At 30.9% G+C, this 20145-nt stretch overlaps 2 protein-coding genes across 12 annotated transcripts; one reads left to right on the forward strand and one right to left on the reverse strand.

Moving 5' to 3' along the window:
- The first annotated feature begins 6 nt into the window (after positions 1-6).
- On the forward strand, positions 7-3247 carry LOC111715931 (uncharacterized). The gene is made up of 4 exons (XM_023491341.1): positions 7-133; positions 459-563; positions 1799-1946; positions 2782-3247. Exons 1-4 carry the CDS (start codon positions 69-71, stop codon positions 2881-2883), a joined length of 420 nt encoding a protein of 139 aa, XP_023347109.1. The 5' UTR covers positions 7-68; the 3' UTR covers positions 2884-3247.
- Positions 3248-7280: 4033 nt separating this feature from the next.
- On the reverse strand, positions 7281-19934 carry LOC111715929 (rho GTPase-activating protein gacU). 11 transcript variants are annotated; one of them, XR_002768350.1, is made up of 16 exons: positions 19847-19934; positions 18380-18667; positions 18012-18128; positions 16589-16659; positions 16270-16418; positions 15390-15834; positions 14838-14933; positions 14346-14409; positions 13844-13983; positions 13328-13499; positions 13060-13091; positions 11636-11717; positions 10591-10788; positions 10036-10158; positions 9359-9423; positions 7281-9054 (listed from the first exon to the last, which is right to left on the reverse strand). XR_002768350.1 is itself a non-coding variant. In XM_023491340.1 (15 exons), the coding sequence occupies exons 1-14, from the start codon at positions 19883-19885 to the stop codon at positions 10063-10065; spliced, it is 1989 nt and encodes a 662-aa protein (XP_023347108.1). In that variant the 5' UTR covers positions 19886-19934; the 3' UTR covers positions 7281-9423; positions 10036-10062. The 11 variants fall into 11 exon arrangements, 3 of the variants coding, with proteins under 3 accessions (XP_023347108.1, XP_023347107.1, XP_023347106.1); XR_002768349.1 differs by having other exon boundaries at positions 10015-10158; XR_002768348.1 differs by having other exon boundaries at positions 7281-8136; positions 9015-9054; positions 9359-10158.
- Between the last annotated feature and the right edge of the window lie 211 nt (positions 19935-20145).

Below are 20145 nucleotides of genomic sequence, written 5' to 3' on the forward strand. Positions count from 1 at the left end.
CCCACTCTCCTCCTCCTCCATTAAGTCCTAGAAAAGACCCCCCGGGCCCGGCCCCCCGGACGGATTCAATGGATTTGTCAACTGCATTTCAGAATTTACAGGCTCAAACTGATACACTCTCTCGTCAATTCAGGTTAGTTCCATTTAACATGATAATTTAAAAAGAATTTGGTATTTCTTATTTATTTTCAATTGCGGTTTATCTGCAAAAGTGACTTGCTCACTTCTTGCTTAAAAGGAGCAATGGAGAAATTATCAGAATTTAACACTTTTCGAGACAGGAAGACGGAAGTATCTTCAACTTTTTATCAGATAAATGTTTCTAGGGTATAGTGCTGTGAATCGGGCATTGCCGTTTTTGCATGGCGGTTCACTTGATATTACGCATACAGTCCCTTTTAGTTGATTTTAGACTGGCAAACTTTACATGAGAACAAGCTCCAATGTCCATTTTTAAGGGACCTTGAGACAGATGTGAGGACTAACAGTAGAGATCTTGGAAACCTTCAGGAATCCTTGGTTAAAGTTGCTTCAGATAGAGATATGAAGGATATTATTAAAAGGTAAGATATCCTTGGTTAAAGTTGCTTCAGATAGAGATATGAAGGATATTATTTTAAGGTAAAATATCCTTGGTTAAGGTTGCTTCAGATAGAGATATGAAGGATATTATTAAAAGGTAAGATATCCTTGGTTAAAGTTGCTTCAGATAGAGATATGAAGGATATTATTTNTCATTGAAATATTTAATAAACATTAAACATAGTTTAATGGGTGCTAATCTATATCTAACACTTTGAGAGCATGTGATTAAAAAAATTAAAATATTAATAATAATAAACATAATACCAATAAAAGTAATAATTTTTCCTTGGGGCGCTACTTATTCAGTCAAAATTAAGTTATTTTTTTAGAATATGTAAAAATCAATATGCAGTAATAAATCCCCAACCCCTGGAAAAAAAGTTACCCGCCCCTGATCATATTTTTTACAAATTTTTACTTCTGGATTACTTTTCCCCAGAGATAAGAGAGTTACAGAGATCAGTATAAAATATGCGATATTTTCCACAGCATGTTCTATTGTGTACAAGTACTGTACACGACCAATCAGCAAACATCTGTATTCAGGGATATTTAAGGATCCTTCGGATACGAAACACAAAATCTTCAAAAAAAGACTGAATTAAAAAATGTTATGTTTCATGTTTGAAATTGGGGTATTCTTTAAAAGATGTAAAACTTAACCCCTGAATGGGTATTTTGTTCAACTAGTGGCCGTGAGATGGCACTCTATAAACAAATTGTGAAAGCGTAGCATGTCAACTTAGGCCTACGTAGCCCACCCTGTGAAAGGAGCAAACAGACTTCGCAAATGTGCTCTATATAGTATTATAGTTTTTAATTACATTTTTTGGGGGGCTCACTGGATAATAGATGGGCAACTTCAAAAAAGTGTACGATCAGGTTTTCAAATTTATTGAATTAGCTTAACATTTAAATATTTAAAAATGATAAAGAAAATATATGAAGTAGACTAAAAATGGTGTGCCCGGCGTTGTCAATAGAACTGCAAAAAAACATATAAAATTTTGAAAAAAATTGATTTTTTAGACTTTTTTACTCAAGGATACAGATGGGTTTCTTAAAAAAAAATGTCAATCAATTTGGTCCAGTCGTTTGGCCAGCTATAGTTAACTTAGACAATGATAAATATATGTATATGAGCGGAGAGCTTTTTCGTATATATAGATGAAATCTTATGTTTTTTGGCTTACACTAAATTTTGTCTGTCCAGGGTTAGTACTCAGACGAGCAGTATGCTGTCGGAGTTCAGGGACACCCAGAGGAACGTGGCCAAGTGTCTCTCGGAGGCTGAGCAAGCCAGGAAGGATTACATCATGTTTAAAGAGAAAACTGAGGCTATTCTCTTCCAATTACAGCAGGTTTGATTAAATTTCCAGCTACAGTAGGTTTAATTGCATTTTCCATGGTTACAGCAAGTTTAATTTCATTATCCAGATAAAGAAGATTTTTTTACATTTTCCAGTTACAATAAATTTATTTAAATTTTCTAGTTACAGTAGGTTTATTTTCATTTTCCAGCTACAGCAGGTTTAATTTTATTTCCAGTCACAGAAGGGTTAATTTCATATAACGGATACAGTAGGTTTACTTCCATTTTCCAGTTGCAGTAGGTTTAATTTCATTTTCCAGTTACAGCAGGTTTATTTGCATTTTCTAGGTACAGAAGGTTTATTTGCATTTTCTAAGTACAGCAGGTTTTTTGGCATTTTCCAGTTACAGTAAATTTACTTACATTTTCCAGTTACAGTAGGTTTAATTTTATTTCCAGCTACAGTAGGTTTAATTTCATTTTCCATTTACAGGTTTAAGTTCATTTTTCAGTTACAGTAGGTTTAATTAACTAATCCTTTGTGTTTAGAGTTTTCTGATGAATAGACTAACAAATCCTTTGTGTTTAGAGTTTACTGATGAACAGACTAACTCATCCTTTGTGTTAAGAGTTTACTGATTAACAGACTAACTAATCCTTTGTGTTTAGAGTTTACTGATTAACAGACTAACTAATCCTTTGTGTTTAGAGTTTACTGATGTAGAGTTTAATGATGAATGGAGTATCTAATCCATTATGTTTGGAGTTCACTGATGAATGGATTAACTAATTCATTATGTTTAGAGTTTACTGATGAATTGATTATCTAATCCATTATGTATAAAGTTTAATGATGAATGGAGTATCTAATCCATTATGTTTAGAGTTTACTGATGAATGGAGTGAATGGATTAAGGATTAGCTCCAGGTTGAGTTTGGAAAAGGGCTCGGCGAATATTGAATCCAATGAGGACAAAAACATATAAATAATTCCATTAAATACTCGTCTTTGATTAGCGCGGCATCATGAACAGATTTAAATAACAGTACTGTCGAAGGGGAACTGTTTTAACAGTAATTTAGAAGTCATCTTATTGGCTTAAATTGGTCAGATTAAAATAAACATAAATGTCGTCTTTCTATTTTAAAGTTTCATGGAAACCACTGTACTTGGAATAAAATAAGTATTTTCTGAATCTTTGATTTCTAAGAGAGGCTTTCACAGAATTTTAATCAATTCTTCAAACTATATGATTTTAAGTTTGCTTTATTAGTTTATTCATTGTGAAAAACTATTATTATTTTCTTTAATCATAAAATGTCCAACGAACGCAGTTTTTTTAATTAATTTTTTTTTTTTTTAATTATTGAAATATTGTAACTTATCGTACAATAATAATATTAACTATTTATAACACTGTTATTTTGGTTCGCCATAAAGTTTTTGAACAGAAATTTTCTCTTTATTGAGAAGGTTCAAGCCTTTTTTTCTAAAAAGGCGAGAACCTTCGAGATATAGAGAAAACTTAATAGCACGTCGTGCCAAAATAATAGTGTTATAGGTAATTTTATGAAACGTTTGTGTAATTGTCTTATTTCAATGGCTCTTTTAAATCAAATAAGCTTTGAAACAAAGCAGAAGTCAAAATATAAAGTTGATTTCAATTTTATTTTCATTTTAATTGAAACAAAATATTTTGGAAATATCCTTAACTTTTTGGAGTTTAAGAATGATAAAGTAAACAATAATTTCATAAATAAATTAATGCACAAAGTTATAATATACATGTATCTATAGAAGTAACGCTATCAATTAAAGTTAAAAAATTAAAGATTAGACTTCCTTCAAAGAGTATTTTGTGACTTTTTGTATGATATTCGTTCGATTTTAAATTAGTCTTTCTTTAACATTTTTTGTTAGGTTTAGTATTGATGATCAGAATCAGTGCTCAGAAATTTTAAATGATGTCTGTAAAGTCTCATTTTTTGTGGATAATCCATATTTACTTTGTGGATATTCCATATTTATTTTTACTTTAATTTACTTATCATATTTTTAAGCACGATATCTAAATATCTGAAAAAAATTCAATATTTAACCTTTTTCCTTCTCAAAAGGAATGAAATTACATTTGTTGCAAAGAAATATTGAACAACTTTTTTACAGACAAATGCTCAAGTTTTTTTTTTAAATACACTCTACGATATTGAAACTTTGCAAATATTTTAGCATATTTATTTTTAGCATATTTTAGATTTAGCAAATTGTACAAAAATTCTGATAATTTTATGTTTTACCTTAACCAAATATTGATTAATTCATATTGAGAACAAAATCTAACATGTACACCTATGAAAAAGAAATGAAAAAGCAAAAATTGGCTTGACTTGTAAGTTATATAGCTTTACGCTCAAATAGAAATGTTCAAAAAGCACGCTTCAGCTTCTCCTACGGTCAGATTTAGTGCTAGAACTTTCAAAACGTTTGTAAATTATCTTAAAGTCACCATTTCGATCAGCATATATCTTCATGGGTTTCTGAATGAAAGGCAAAAATAAAAATGATTTTTCCTATTTTTAGTCTAAAAAGACCATAATTTTAACAATTCTGGATCCATCATGAATGTAAGATAATTTATAGATGTTTTGAAGGCTCTATCTCTAAATCTGACCATAGGAGAAACTTAAATGGGCTTTTTGCATATATTTTTTTATGGGACCACGCCAATTGTTGCTTTTGCATTTATGTTTCTTGGATGTACACATTAGATTTAGTTCTAAATGTGAATTAATAAATATTTGGTCAAGGAAAAACATAAAATGATCAGATTTTTTGTTCAATTAGATATCTTTAAAAGACCTAATATTTGAGTAGTGTGGAATATGCTGAAGTTGCCTTCCAAAATGTCAAAGATTGATAATCACAATAAGTAATAAGACCCCACNATACTAGGCTAATAGGGCGCTTCGCGCCCATCTTCTATTTTAACTTTTAATTGTGGCTTTATCTATGAGCATCTTCTCTTGGTACAATATAAAAAAATAAAAAAAATTTGCGGATTTCATAATATTTTTTCGCGCATTTTCAAAATTTTACAAAAATAAAAAACTTTTGAACAGGAATTTTTAAATTTTTGATCACTCGTAAACCTACCCTGGGGTCACGTGAGGTCCCACACAAAATTTGGGCATGATCGGTCCAGCCGTTTTGACGTTTATTGGATACAATCAAGCAAACAGACACCCAAACAAACTAAATTTATGTATAGATGCTATAGTTGTAACTTGTAGTAATAAAAAGTTTAGTGTTGATCTTGTGTTTCCTTTTAATTTGCAAAACTTGGGGAAAGAAATAAATCTCAAAACTCTTCAGTAGTCAGATCTTTTATGTTGTGGTCAAATCTCGGGATCAAACATTGATTTCCATCTTATGCAGATCTACATACAGTTCATCTAATTCACCTTCGATATTCCGTTGTGGTCATACCCTGCAGGAATAACTTGAATTGAGGGATCAAACATTGATAACCATCTTATGCAGATCTACATATAGCTCATCTAGTTCACCTTAGATATTCCGTGGAGGTCATACCCTGCAGGGATAACTTGAATTGAGAGATCAAGCATTGATCTCCATCTTATGCAGATCTACATATAGTTCATCTAATTCACCTTAGATATTCCGTGGAGGTCATACCCTGCAGGGATAACTTTAATTGAGGGATCAAGCATTGATCTCCATCTTATGCAGATCTACATGCAGTTCATCTAATTCACCTTCGATATTCCGTGGAGGTCATACCCTGCAGGGATAACTTGAATTGAGGGATGACACATTGATCTCCATCTTATGCAGATCTACATATAGTTCATCTAATTCACCTTCGATATTCCGTTAAGTGGTCATACTCTGCAGGAATAACTTGAATTGAGGGATCAAACATTGATCTCCATCTTATGCAGATCTGCATATAGTTCATCTAATTCACCTTCGATATTCCGTTGTGGTCATACCCTGCAGGAATAACTTGAATTGAGGGATCAAGCATTGATCTCCATCTTATGCAGATCTACATATAGTTCATCTAATTCACCTTCGATATTCCGTGGAGGTCATACCCTGCAGGGATAACCTGAATTGAGGGATGAAACATTATTCATAAAAGTGCCCACAATGGATACCGAAATCAAGTGTTTCAGAATAAACGACTCCACACAAAGCTCCGCCCTCGGGACATTTTGCAAAGACTATGAACCTTAAACATAAACAAAGCCTTTTTGTTGGGTATCAATCACTGTTTATAAATTATTATTAATGTAATTATTGATTAACAAAACGTGGCATTTTATTGTGTTTGATGTGAGTTATATTGTAATACTGTAGTAAATGCCATACTCCATAAAGGTTTCTCGAACACGTATCTATCCACGTACAATTCAGTTTCACTTAGCAATCAGTGCCTAAACCCGGACACAATCTCGTCAGCTATCAATGTCAACCAGGACACAAGCTCTTAATTGATCAACGCCAATCCAATGGGCGATCAGCTATCAAAGTCTCTCCACGGACACAAGCACTTTATTGATCAATGTCAGACCAATCGGCACGATCAACTCTCAATGTCTACACTGACACTTTCACCTAATCGATCAATAGAAAATGGGCACGATCAACTATTAACTTTTCTAGGTATGTTCAAATGTATAACTATGTGATCAGGCAGTGTATTAATGACAATACAATCCGGTTAAGATACAATTTTGTCATAAATTGTTTGAATAATTTATTTGTATCTCCAATTTTAATAATAAATGGTTTACTTATTAGCTGTGAAAAATTAATTAAAAATCAAGCAAGTTTTAATCGTGTATTTAGGTGAACCTTTACGCAAAGCTAAATCATGCTTTTTTTACACAAGTTAAAAATCAAATCAAATATTAAAAATGATTTATTAATCAAATAATGCTAAACGTTACAATTATAATTACAATTATTGACTTAAGGGGATTAACGACGAAAAAAATATATGAACTAAATGTTAAGAGTGCCATCTATAATTCACAACGTTACCTTTCAAATCTTCGTCCAAGAAAATAAAGCTATTTGCAACTTGCAACAAATTTTTTTCAAATAACAAATTTTTCAAGTAACAAATTTTTCAGATAACAAATTTTGAGTTAATTTTTCTGTCATCGAATGTCTCCAATACTTGTAAATATTGACTTTTTGTTCAAACTCTACATTTGCAGATTTTTTTTACAAAAATGAATTGTAATAATTTTCAAAAAATACGAATAAAATACATGAATTATTCAGATTTAATTATTTCAAGCACTGGTATAAAAAGAAGATACGATCATATTTAAGCACACTGTTTTTTTATACTTTATCAAACACCTGCAATCATCAAAACTGGGAAAAACAATATTTTCCATGGGTTTCCCTTAAAAATATACAATTGGCCAATCTTATGATGTCAATTGTGCGAGTAAACCCATAAAAGGGGATTTAATGCTTGATTCAAAAGATATTACGACTGCATTAGAAGACTTAATAGTGAATATAGGTTGGACCTGAAAAAAAGTGCGTTTTGGCTATTTAGCCTACCAAACGTCGTTTGATTGTCCAAAAACGTGTCTCTCCATTGTAAAATGCCCCCAAAAGGGGGGGGGGGTCGTCGCTAAAACATTTTTCATCGACAACCTCCCTTTTATGTGCATTACACCTTCTAAGTACACATTACCTAATAATGACTAAAAAGCTAAACGCACTTTTTTCAGAGACACCCTGTATTTACGATTTTAAAGTTATAAAACAACATAAACAATGAAACATAACTAAAGTTTGACTTGAGTACAATAAAATATATAAAGGTTTAGACACCCTGTGTGTATTAAAAGAAATCACAAAATATTTGAGATTAATAGAAGCTGCAGTGAGGACCAGAAAACTATAGAATAGGAAGACGACTTTTAGACTCAAATTATGATTTTATATAGTCCAATGTACATCAGAGACAGCCATAGTACTGTTACACAAATTATTTCAGTTTATAAAAGATTTTTCAAGCTACTATTTGTTACTATTAGCTTTGTAACTATGTCAAAAACAGTAAATTATTTCTTTAATGTCGTCTACCATATACAGATTTCTGGTTCTCACCGTAATTTAATATTTTTGGCGTTTTACTTTCATCCCTTCACTGATGGAACACCATATCATTTTGTGTAATATAGATCTTACAAAAACATTATGAATTTGTAAACATTTAGATCGAAATTATTAACAGAATATTAGGTTTATCTCACAAAAACTAATAGCTCAGCCTACATTACAAATAAAATGTAAGGTATTCTCTTTTAATAGTGTAAATTGGGTTGATTAGAATTTGAAACAATAATCTAGTGATAACCAAAATATAGTGGACAACCATCAAATGGAATGATTTTCTACTGAAATTTTAAATTGCTGATAAATATTCTGTTTTGATAAAAACTGAAATTAATTTTGGAAAATGTTCTGAGGTCGCAAATTTTGTGTTGAAAAGCATCGTTAATTTTGAACTCTTGATCTTGATATCCACTGTGAAAACATTTAAATTTGAAAGATAAGTTCTTCTAGTTATCTCTGCCGGGTACAATCACCACGGGATATCCAAGAGATATTTAATTAAGCCGTAGTTCTACACAAGATTAAGCCGTAGTTCTACACAAGATTAAGCCGTAATTCTAAACAAGATTAAGCCGTAATTCTACACAAGATTAAGCCGTAGTTCTACATAAGATTAAGCCGTAGTTCTACACAAGATTAAGATCAATAGTTGACCCAGAGCTTCACAACACAAAAGTTTTGATCTCAAGGCACACAACAGAGCTTTGAAGGAATTGTGTCTTCACCAAAAATTTCTTTTCCCTTTGTCTTAGCAACCCAATGTCGTAGACCTTGATGTTTCAAACTATGAATCCTGTTATGTCAAATTATTTATTACGAAATATCAAATGTTTACACCATCAGGTTGGACACTTTTACGGATTAGAAAAATTTAAATTGACTCAATTCCTTACTAACGCTTTAGAGGCACTGTAATAAAAGAAAGAGCAAACAAAATCATCTTACTGTTTATCGTGTGTAATATGAGCACAATTCTGACAACCTTCTAATGACAAAATAATTTTCCAGGGGTGTATATTCTAATAATTAAGGGGGGGGGGTTCTGATTTTTGAAGATATGGTGAATAGATTAAAGGCAAGTTGTTTCATCCCTTTTCATACTTTTTGCATAATTTTTTTACTTCTTCTTAAAATCATTTATATTCCCCAATTCAGAAAATAACAACCTTAAAAAAATTCAGCTAAAACATTGATAACTTCTGTGGGAAAAATAATGATTTTCAAAAAGAGGGTGGGGAGTTTTTTTCAGGCAAATATACACCCCTGTATGCTTGAATGCCCAGCCCTACCCTAGCTGTATATCTGAGATGGCGAGGGAATTAAAGATTAAACAAGAGATTATCAAATATAGGAACTAAACCGGTTGCAATGGTCAAAAATATTCATGGTTGTTCATGCTCCTTCAGGATCTTATACATTCATGAAAATACTTTTTGAAAGAAGACCCCACTCTAATAGTTGCATAGTCCAAGCCAGTACAACATGTAACTGTATATACATTTAGTTGTACTTTCTAATCCTGACTAATTAGAGTCAACCCAGCACGTTTTATGGAAAAAATATATTCTGGCAAGATCAGAGTGAGATAAAAATCCGAAAAATAAATTAGAAGAAGAATTTTTATTAAATTTAAAAATTTATTAAAAGAGATTTTTCGAAAAAAAATGATTTTTTTTTAAGAATTATGGCTCATTAAAATTCTTCTTGTGAGGATCATGAATCATTTATAATTATATCTCTTTAAATTTAAAATTGTTAATTTTGTCAGAATGATCATTTTGAGAGAATTTTGTCCTGAGCTTCGGTATCATGAATTAAAGCAAATGTTTCTCTGGATCATAATTTATAATTATTATCTTAATTTCAAAAATCTTCAGTAAAAATAAAAATAAAAATTTAAAATAACTATGATCCATGATGATAAGAATAAGTTTAGAAAAACCACGAATTGCAATGTTAAAAATACAAAGATTAAAAAATTCAATACAAATATTTACAAATAGTTGTTATCTTTGTATGCTTTGTTTGGTGTGGAGTAGAGGGGTCCGGAGGGCTTTTCATAAAGAGAATCGTTCGAATGTGTTGGATCCTGAACAAGAACTTGTATAAAAATCCTTCGAAAATATTATTTAATAATTCTTTTTACACCATTTCTATTTTCTGTAACAATACAAACAGATTTTTTGATGAAAAATAGAAAAAAATTTGAATAATAAATGGAAGTCTAATTGACGAATTTCTGTTCCATTTTATGACAACAAATATATATGAACATTATTGAAAAAAAAACTAAAAGAATTTAAGAAAATCATATCTCTATAAAAATAATGTAATTAAAAATGGAGGATTTAAATAATTATTCTAAATGGTGAATTTAATACGATTATTTAAAATAGCGGATTTATTTCAGTCACTTAAAATGGTGGATAAATATACCTATTCAAGATGGCGGATTCATTTAAATCATTCAAAATGGCGGATTCATATCAACTATTCAACATGGTGGATTTAAAAAAAATACCTGACAGAAATGCACCTTCCCCTCTCTAGTTGCCCGCCCCTTTGATATTGGAGAGGGTAAGACAGACTGGGCGGAGCTAGTTCCATTGCCCGCCTTGAGTTTCGGAAATGTCTGGTTTCCAGAATCCTGAGCTCCGAAGGTGAATAGAGAGGGTTGGGTCAGCTGTTGGCTTGGTAGATTTAGGGCAACAGCGTCGCCCTAGAATTTAAATCAAATCAAATCAAATCAAATCAAATCAAATCAAATCAAATCAAATCAAATCAAATCAAATCATATCAAATCATATCAAATTAGATTAAATCAAACGAAATGTTATAAAATCAAGTAGTTTTCTGCAGAAATGGTATTAGAAAAAATCCTAATCCCGTCTCTTTGAAACAAAAGAATAGTTTTAAAATCAAATCATTTATTTTTTGCAGTAATTATATGAGCAACAAAAATATATGATCCCGTCAGGAATTATTTTCTGCGTTCTTTTTTTGTGAACCTCTTGTATTGAGCAAGTTTCATAACAGTCAAAATATGTTAATTCCTTAAACACTCAATAGATAGAAAAAATATTTTCTAGTTTTAAAAGAGAATATATTGAGAATAAAAACATGATAAAACACTTTCTAATTCTTAAATAATTCTTAAATATGACTGAAGTGCGCGCGTATAATGTGGATGATGGCCCCCTTTTTAATAAAATGTATTTCAAGCAATTTAAAACGATTTGATAGTCCAGGGGCGTACGAGGGCTTTTGTTTAGGGGGGGAGCATTGCATTGCATTGCATTGCATTGCATTGCATCTAAACAAGATACTTATGATTTCTCTTCAAACATTTGGTTATTTTTAATTTTTCTTTCTTTTTAGAGTGACTTGCGAATTTCTGATTTACACAACGGAGGAAATTGTCTGAATGTAACACTTTTCAAGCTGTCAAGATAAATCAAGAATATCTTCCACATTTTAAACCATGTGTAAAGGTTCAAAGGGTTCCTTCTCAAAGGAAGTGTAACTTAAAAATGCAACTGCAGTCCCTGAAAGATGTACCACAGTACCTGTATTTGGAGGATTAACATTTCTGCTTTCTGTTTCAAATTTAGATATTCTCTTTTTGCTCTATCTGCATCTTCTAGCGTCCTAACATTTTAACATAAAGTGAGACCCAGAAACTGTGGAATTCTTTTTTAAAAACTAAAAAACGCCGCGCCGTTAAGGGTTTTGAAATTTGCTAATTGCAACTGTCAACTGAACTATTTCTAAAATGTCTTTAACGTTTTTGGAGATATATCAGTTGTATTGTGACAAATGTAATTTACAAAATTACAATAATTCTTAGGAAAAAAAGAAGTAACGAGATGCATTTCACAGTTTTTTGGTACTCACTCTACAACATAAATTGTGTATACGTTAGTCACTTACAACGCTACATTTTAAAGATGTTCAGCTATGATAATAATAAATAAGTTTTCATTAAAACGTGTAAAATACCTTCAAAATAGTAAAAATATTTTTTTTAAATGGTCATGTCAAATTAGACTAAATGTTACATTTTGATTTTTTAATCAATAATTTTTTCAATCATAATTCCTCTGATTATTGAGTTATAAATAGAAAAAAAGTAAGTTCTTTTTAAAAAGCAGAACACCCGGATAACAACCATTTTAAACAGTGATGAAATAGGAAAACGATATTTAGACTCAAGTTATAACTTTAATTAGTCAAATAAGCATGGCCGAAGCAATTGTACAGGCTTAGTACACTTCGTTAGTGATTTAGTTTTTGCTATAGTAAAACTATTTTCCTTGTCACAACATCAAATTCACCTAATACTATAAAGTCGTCTTCCTATTTCAGAGTTTTTTGGTTATAACTGTATCATTGAAGATCACAAAAATTTGTAAAATTATTTGTAATCCTTATACTCGATCGATTATTAAAATACAGGGTGTCCCACGAAACATGACAGTTGGTGAATAGTTTTGAATGTCTTCTTCTATATATATATATATATATATATAAAGTGTATTAGATAGTTAAGATTTTTTGCCGTTTATTTTAATAAAAAATCTTTTATTCAAATTTACTATACTATGACATCAATTTTACTACAATATTATTGTCACATTATAGTTTTTCATGATTCTCTTTGGTCTCAAACAACTAAACAAATTATGAAAGAAGACATTTCAAACTATTCACCACCTGTCATCTTTCGTGGGACATCCTGTATCTGAATTAAACTATGCATTTAATTTTCAAATATTTATTTCTTTTCCGAAATTTTAAATTCCATTACAGTGAGACCTTTTAAAATGTAGAAAAGAAATACAACTGTTAGACTCAAGTTATTATTTGAAATAAGTAAATGAATGTGAAACACAGAAGCTGGCAACCGGTAAAATTATACATGATTGATAAAATGTCGTTTTCCTAATGCAATTTTTTGGGCATCACTGAATGTTTATAAAAAGGAAAATACCTGAGCACTCTATCATGTGTTGATCGTATTTCCTAAAAGACAATAATTTTTTATTTTTTATTTTAAATGGGCAGTCAATTTACTTTAAGGTTTCTTTCCAATAAAAAGAGTTTCATGCCATATTCACAATGGTACCATGTCACCTTTATCTGATATTCGTGAATCTTCTAGAGAAGTGTTAAAGTCTGACAATTTCTTTCCTTTACTTTGCTACAATGTGAATCCGGCGTGCAACTCTTTAGAATCTGAAAAGGTAATAAAAACCCACCATCATAAGTGAGCTTGACATCCTCTCTATGCCCGACATGTTCGCCTGGAACCTCATGATCTTCTCCTCAATCCCTCGCGCTGTAGAGTTCATCGTTGCCAGGGACTCGTGCACGCTCCCGACATCACGCCGGGTAGAGTTAGTTTCAGAATCAAGATGGCGGTACAGTCGTCTTCAATTTTAGAAATGTATTATATTTAAAAAAGCACTTTAAATAGACATTAAATCAATTCAAAATTGTGCAAATCTTGTAGTATTTCTAAGCTTGTTTTTTATAGTTGTTTTTTTAGGAATACTGAAAATTTCTGGAAAAAAAACATAAAAGTTTTTAATTAATTTAAAAATCATAATTTATGAACGTCAAATATGAAATACTAAAATAAGAAATTTTGTAACTAAAAACGAAATGTACATCTACTGCAGCTACAATTTATGAATGTAAATCTTTTCTCGAAAAGAAAATAATAAAAGTCGTCTTCCACAAGTTCATCGTTTTTGTGTCTGAAAGCTTCGTACCTAAGTTCATCAACCTGTCCTGTTAACAACATCATTTTCTTCTCCATATCACTACTACCAGCACTCATGTTGTTGTTGTTTGTTGTGGAATTGTTGTTTTTGTTGTTATAGCCTGATGTTGCTTTCTCTAATTCTACATCCTGAAAATTGATAATGTTATGACTAAAAGTTTGTATAAAGTAGATGAAAAACAAAAACTTGATAATGAATTAATAAATAGATGATGTGAGGAATAATTTATTAAATTAATTGATGACATAATAACACAAAAAAAAGTTTTAAAAAAATTAAATACTAAATAAAATCTTGAAAAATAAAAGAAGTAATTGCTAAATAAATGAGTTAATTGCTAAGTTGATAAAGAAATTGCTAAATAAATAAATTAATAGATAAATGAATAATTTAATTGCTAAATAAATAAATTAATAAGGAAATAAACGAATAGCGAAGTCAATGAATTAAATGAAAAATAATTAGATAAATTATTTATATTGTATGGAACCTGGTGAGAAGTTGTTATGGTGCTCATACTAATATTACTACTGCTTCCTTCCCGACTACAAAGCCTACAAAGTATTATAAATAAATTATAAACATTTTATTTTCTTCAGGTTTTTGTTTTTTAAACTGTTCATAATTTGCAGTCTCTCTGTAAAAGTGATTTCGAAATTATCATAATTATCATTTTCAACATTTTGATCAGATTAATGATAATCGGGCATTGGCATCTTTGCATTGCATTGTCATCATTGCATTGCATTGCATTGCATTGCATTGCATTGCATTGCATTGCATTGCATTGCATTTTATTGAGGGTCACTTGAAATTACACTTATAGTTCCTTTGAGATATTCAAAAGATTCTTGAAAAGAAGATTTTTATGAGAGACTGCCTTTTTAATTTCTGCAGGGCATAGTTTGTCATCAATTCTTATTTCTAATTAAAGATACAAATTCATTCATAATTTTGTCAACGGTTCCTTCAATCCTGCTACCTGGATCCCTGTCTTGAGGGTTGCGATTCTGAATCCTGGAATTTGAGATGTCGTCTTGATCCCTTCACACTATGGCAAGGACTCTCACGGAAAGAACTAGAAATTGAAATAAAAAACTTAAAAGTATTACAAGTTAAAACCACTAGTGTTTAGAAGTGAACAGTGTTCATAAACAAACCCCGATGGAGTTCTTTGAGTCCTGTGGTAAGCAGAAAACTGTGGGAACATTATCGTTTTCAATCTTTCCTCTTATTTTGTAAAACGTAAGTATAAGCAAAGAATAAAATTATTAAAATGTAAGGCCCCATCAATTATTTTTAGCCATCTTAAAGCCAAAATTGAATGGTAAAATCGGTTCAAATAGTCCTGAAAGGTATTGAAGACGTATTTTCAAGAGACTTTTCCTTTATCGAATTTAAAACAGTTTCCTTTAGACCTTGTATAATCAAGGACGAATGAAAAGCTTTTAAAGATAGATAAACTATGATATCTTCCAAAATATTGATAATATAGAGATTTAAACGGTTTGAATCGAGTTTGCCCCCGTTTTACCTGAAGGATGTACTTTTCTCAAGTTCATGTCCATTAGTTCGAATCTCATCCCCTCGTCTGACCGGAAGACTATGATACTGATCCTCATCACTTTCATCCTCTGCTAAACGTAAACTACCCGTGATAGGTCTATTCTCTTGTCCGTTATATCTATTATCTTGTGTGATATGTCTATTACTTTCATGATGTTTATTTTGTTCATTTCTCTGCTCGTTCAAATCCTCTTTACGCTTTGGCAAACTGTGAAACAGATCGTTATTTCTCGGTACATTCGTTAGTTTTGGTTCTTGACGCTTGGGAAGACTATTGAATTGATCGTCTTTGTATCTTTGTAGTGTTGGGGATAAAATGTCGTCGTTTTGTTTTGATAAGCTGAGCAATTGACCGCTAGGTCGTCTTCCTCCGAAGTTAATTGATCTTCTAGTCATGGCAGAGTACACAGAGCCTAAAATAATAAAAAAAAGTTAGTAAATATATATATTGATGGTTAAAATTTACCTGTTGATAGTTAATAAAAAAAACTTTTGAAACCTTTGCATTTGCATTGATTTTATATGATTTCTGCAAGATTCATAGTATGATTAAAACCTGTGTCCCTGATAGGGACTGGAGTTAAAAAGAGCGGATTTTTACACGAGTTTCTGTAAGGGTCTGGAGCTAAGAATGCAAGATTCAAACCTAAGTTCCTGGGAGAGACTGGAGCTAAACTTGAATGATTCAACCTAATTTCCTGAGAGGGACTGGAGCTAAGAATGAAATTTTCTAACCTAAGTTCCCCGGAGGGTCTGAACCTGAAAATAACTTATTCAGAGTCTTGAGCTGAGAAAGGATTGGTTCAAACCTGAGTTCCTGAGTGGGACTTTTAAGGACTGATTTAAACCTGTGTTTCGGAGAGGGACTGGAGCTGAGAAGGACTGGTTTAGGGACTCCTCTGAGGACGAATATGCATAGGTCCGATCCAAGGAGACATCACACACAGCTGGTCTTTCGTCCAGGGACTTGTTCAGACGATCTTTAGTGTTCGTTTCCCTGTTAATAAAAATAGGCATAATTTGTTGAATCGTCTCGTCTGAATATATCTGTTCAAATGAAAAGGATATCATCGCTTTTCTTATTTAAAAAGTGTTAAATTCTTACAATTTCCTTTATTGACATTTGTCTTTTGCAAGATTGATAATAAATAATAAAAAAGTAATCACCTGACTATCTCTGATTTATCTGATTTCTGACTAGGTAATGATGAGAGACTGGAGGATTTACACAATTTTTCCTGAAAATGTCGTCTTTTTAATTGATTTAAACATTTCGACTGGAGGATTTACACAATTTTTCCTGAAAATGTCGTCTTTTTTATTGATTCAAATATTACGACTGGAGGATTTACTTAATTTTTCCTGAAAATGTCGTCTTTTTAATTGATTTAAACATTCCGACTGGAGGATTTACACCATTTTTCCTGAAAATGTCGTCTTTTAAATTGATTCAAATATTACGACTGGAGGATTTACTCAATTTTTCCTGAAAATGTCGTCTTTTAAATTGATTCAAACATTTCGACTGGAGGATTTACACAATTTTTCCTGAAAATGTCGTCTTTTTAATTGATTTAAACATTTCGACTGGAAGATTTACACAATTTTTCCTGAAAATGTCGTATTTTTAATTAATTCAAACATTCCGACTGGAGGATTTGCACAATTTTTCCTGAAAATGTCGTATTTTTAATTGATTTAAACATTTCGACTGGAGGATTTACACAATTTTTCCTGAAAATGTCGTCTTTTTAATTAATTCAAACATTACGACTACAGAATTTAAACATATATTCCAAAAATAGTATCTTTGAATCTAAACATTTTGACTTTGAAGATTAACACCATATCATCTAAGAATGTCGTATTTTAGTTTAAATATTTTGACTGAAGAATTGTATTTTAATGCAAAATATATCTATTTAACATTTTTTCTAATCAGACATAAAATTGATAATGCATTTACAGAATATACATGTAAAAACAAATTTGATTAAATATGTTTAATTAAGTATAACAGTTTTTTTGTCCTATTAGATATTGATGAAATTTAATATAAGATCATATTTTTGTTATTTGAGACCCTAAAAAAACTTTTGTGTGGAAGACATGATGATATATTGCTGGTTTTTTCTCAATTCTTTATTATTTTTGAAACCAAAAGGATCTCTGCAAAGTTGAATTTTGACCGCCTTGACATTTAAAGTGACCCTCCCTGCGAAGAAGTCAATGCCAGATTCGAAACTGTACTCTATGTCTGATTATTATATCTGAATGTTTATAATTTTGGAAACGGATTATTTTCAATTGTGTTCTGGGGTTTCTCTACAAAATTGCATTTCTGAATCAGCAAAACATTTAGGAATTACCAGAAAAAAACACACAGATAGAATAACAGAAATATCTTTCATATTATTGATCAGATAATGATACCATTGTGAATCGGGCATTGACATCTTAACATGAGGGGTCACTGGAAATTACAATTATAGTTCCTTAAATGCATTTAAGCTTCCTTTACTTTCACACTCAATCAAAAATTTTTTTAGGGCGGTAAAAAAATAATATACTTTTGAGAAAAAAAACTAACCTCTGGTATATCTGGGACGGAATATCTGTTCCTATGAAGCTTGTCAAGTGCAGATTTAAGTGCTGAAACCCAGTCACGCATTTCTCCCAGAGTTTCAGCGGACAAGTAACACCGACCCTTTAATAATTCAAAATGAAAAAATAGACATAAAAGCAAAAGCCATTTTCAAATGTTTTTTTTATCTACAGTGATCAAAAATTTATATACTAGATAAGATTTTCCAAAATTAAGTTTTTTTAAGGATTGTAAAAAATGTTCATAGAATTAAACCATTGATAAGTAGTATTCATTAAGGTTTCTTTTAAAAATATCTAAAAATCAAAGAAAACATGGTTTTGGGGTTTTGAAATAATCTTTTTGCCTCTGACCTGATCAAGAAACCCCTTCTCCATGGCGAGCAGGATGAAGACGTTGGTTGCCTTCTTGTGATCCGTAAGGGGGGCCTCCACACACGAGGAGAAGTATTTGAGATTTATAGTTCCCGCCCCCCTCTCATCCCCTCCACCACCCTCGCCCTGGTAGAAGTAAAGACGACTTTTCCACAGGACGAAGAGTTTTCGTTTCCATTGACTTTTGTGGAGAATTGAACGACCGGAGAGTTTCCAGAGGTATCCTCGTTTAGCCGTGCTTGGGAGAGAAGAGAGGGTGGGGACGTTCTGAAACAATTTTTTTTAATTGAATATTTTTTTCATTTTTTTTGTACTGTGGAGTGTGGGTTTCCATAACATGACACTTTGAAGACGACAAAGAATGTTACCTATGAAAAGCTGTAGTTTTATATACAGTGAGAACATATAAATAGTAAATAGAAAGACGACATAAATCTGATTTAAATTCTAAATTGTCCTAAAGCAAACAATTTTAACAGTAAATTGCAAATTAACTTATTAGGTGAAATGGATCTGATACAATTTGCACAATTGCTGTGTTTCTTTTATTTTAAATCAACACTTCAGTGAGTCGTCTTCCTATTCCATTGTTTTATGGGTCTCACTGTACCACACTGCATAATCTATATTAAAATATTTGAATCCTCATTTTTGATAAAATACACTATATCAAAACTAATTTATATAATTCAATTTTAATCTTTTAATGGATATTTAATTTTGAAAATAAAATATGTTTGAAGATAAAGGATAAATAGTTTTGTTTAATGATATAATATATAATACATTAAAATATTGAATATAAGAAAAACTTACATTTAATAAAAATAAGTACAGTGAGACATATAAATCTGTGGAACAGGAAACGACTTTAATAAAAAATTATTTCAAATAGTTCAATGAACATAAAACACAGCAACTGTACGCAGACTCATTTCACTTCATACGTGGATTTTGTTTTAAAACAATATAAAATCAATTTTGGTTAAAGTCGTCTTTCTATTCCAAAGTTTTATGGAACTCAGTTTATGAATATACAGAGTTTATGACTCATTGACAGACCCTGTATATTCTACAGGTAAATCAAACTCATGCATAACAAGGACTGGAGGATTTACTCAATTTTTCCTGAAAATGTCGTCTTTTAAATTGATTCAAACATTTCGACTGGAGGATTTACTCAATTTTTCCTGAAAATGTCGTCTTTTAAATTGATTCAAACATTTCGACTGGAGGATTTACACAATCATTGCATTGCATTGCATTGCATTGCATTGCATTGCATTGCATTGCATTGCATTGCATTTTATTGAGGGTCACTTGAAATTACACTTATAGTTAGACAAAAATATAAATAAAAAAACGTTGAAACAGTAAATGTAAGTATCAAATTAAAACTGAATTTTCTTTAAATTATTTCTTGAATTAGATTGTGAAGTTTCTTACCTCGTTTTTTGCTCTGAACGAACCCGAGACTTTCGACATTTTTTCCTCTGAAATATTTCCAATTTATCTTAAATCAATCTTAATCTTATTCTAAACTTTATTTATTTTATATCAATCTTAATCTTATTCCAAACTTTATTTATCTTAAAACCTATCTTAATCTTATTCTAAACTTTATTAAGCTTAAATCAATCTTAAACTTATTCAGAACTTTATTTATTTTAAATCAATCTTAATCTTATTCAGAACTTTATCTATCTTAAATCAATCTTAATCTTATTCAGAACTTTATTTATCTT

The sequence above is a fragment of the Eurytemora carolleeae genome, unplaced genomic scaffold (genome assembly GCF_000591075.1).
Source record: "Eurytemora carolleeae unplaced genomic scaffold, Eaff_2.0 scaffold1888, whole genome shotgun sequence".
NCBI classification, from domain to species: Eukaryota; Metazoa; Arthropoda; class Copepoda; order Calanoida; family Temoridae; genus Eurytemora; species Eurytemora carolleeae.

Bases quoted from the DNA above. Each gene is read 5' to 3' on its own strand.
- LOC111715931 (XM_023491341.1), top strand. From the start codon at position 69: ATGGATTTGTCAACTGCATTTCAGAATTTACAGGCTCAAACTGATACA. The intron at 134-458 runs GTTAGTTCCATT...TCCATTTTTAAG, and splicing joins ACACTCTCTCGTCAATTCAG to GGACCTTGAGACAGATGTGA. The intron at 1,947-2,781 runs GTTTGATTAAAT...CATTATGTTTAG, and splicing joins TTCTCTTCCAATTACAGCAG to AGTTTACTGATGAATGGAGT.
- LOC111715929 (XM_023491340.1), bottom strand. From the start codon at position 19,885: ATGTCGAAAGTCTCGGGTTCGTTCAGAGCAAAAAACGAG. The intron at 13,092-13,327 runs GTGGGTTTTTAT...ATTGTCTTTTAG, and splicing joins TGTCAAGCTCACTTATGATG to GAAATACGATCAACACATGA. The intron at 10,789-11,635 runs GTACTGTGGTAC...TTTAAATTCTAG, and splicing joins TGTTAATCCTCCAAATACAG to GGCGACGCTGTTGCCCTAAA.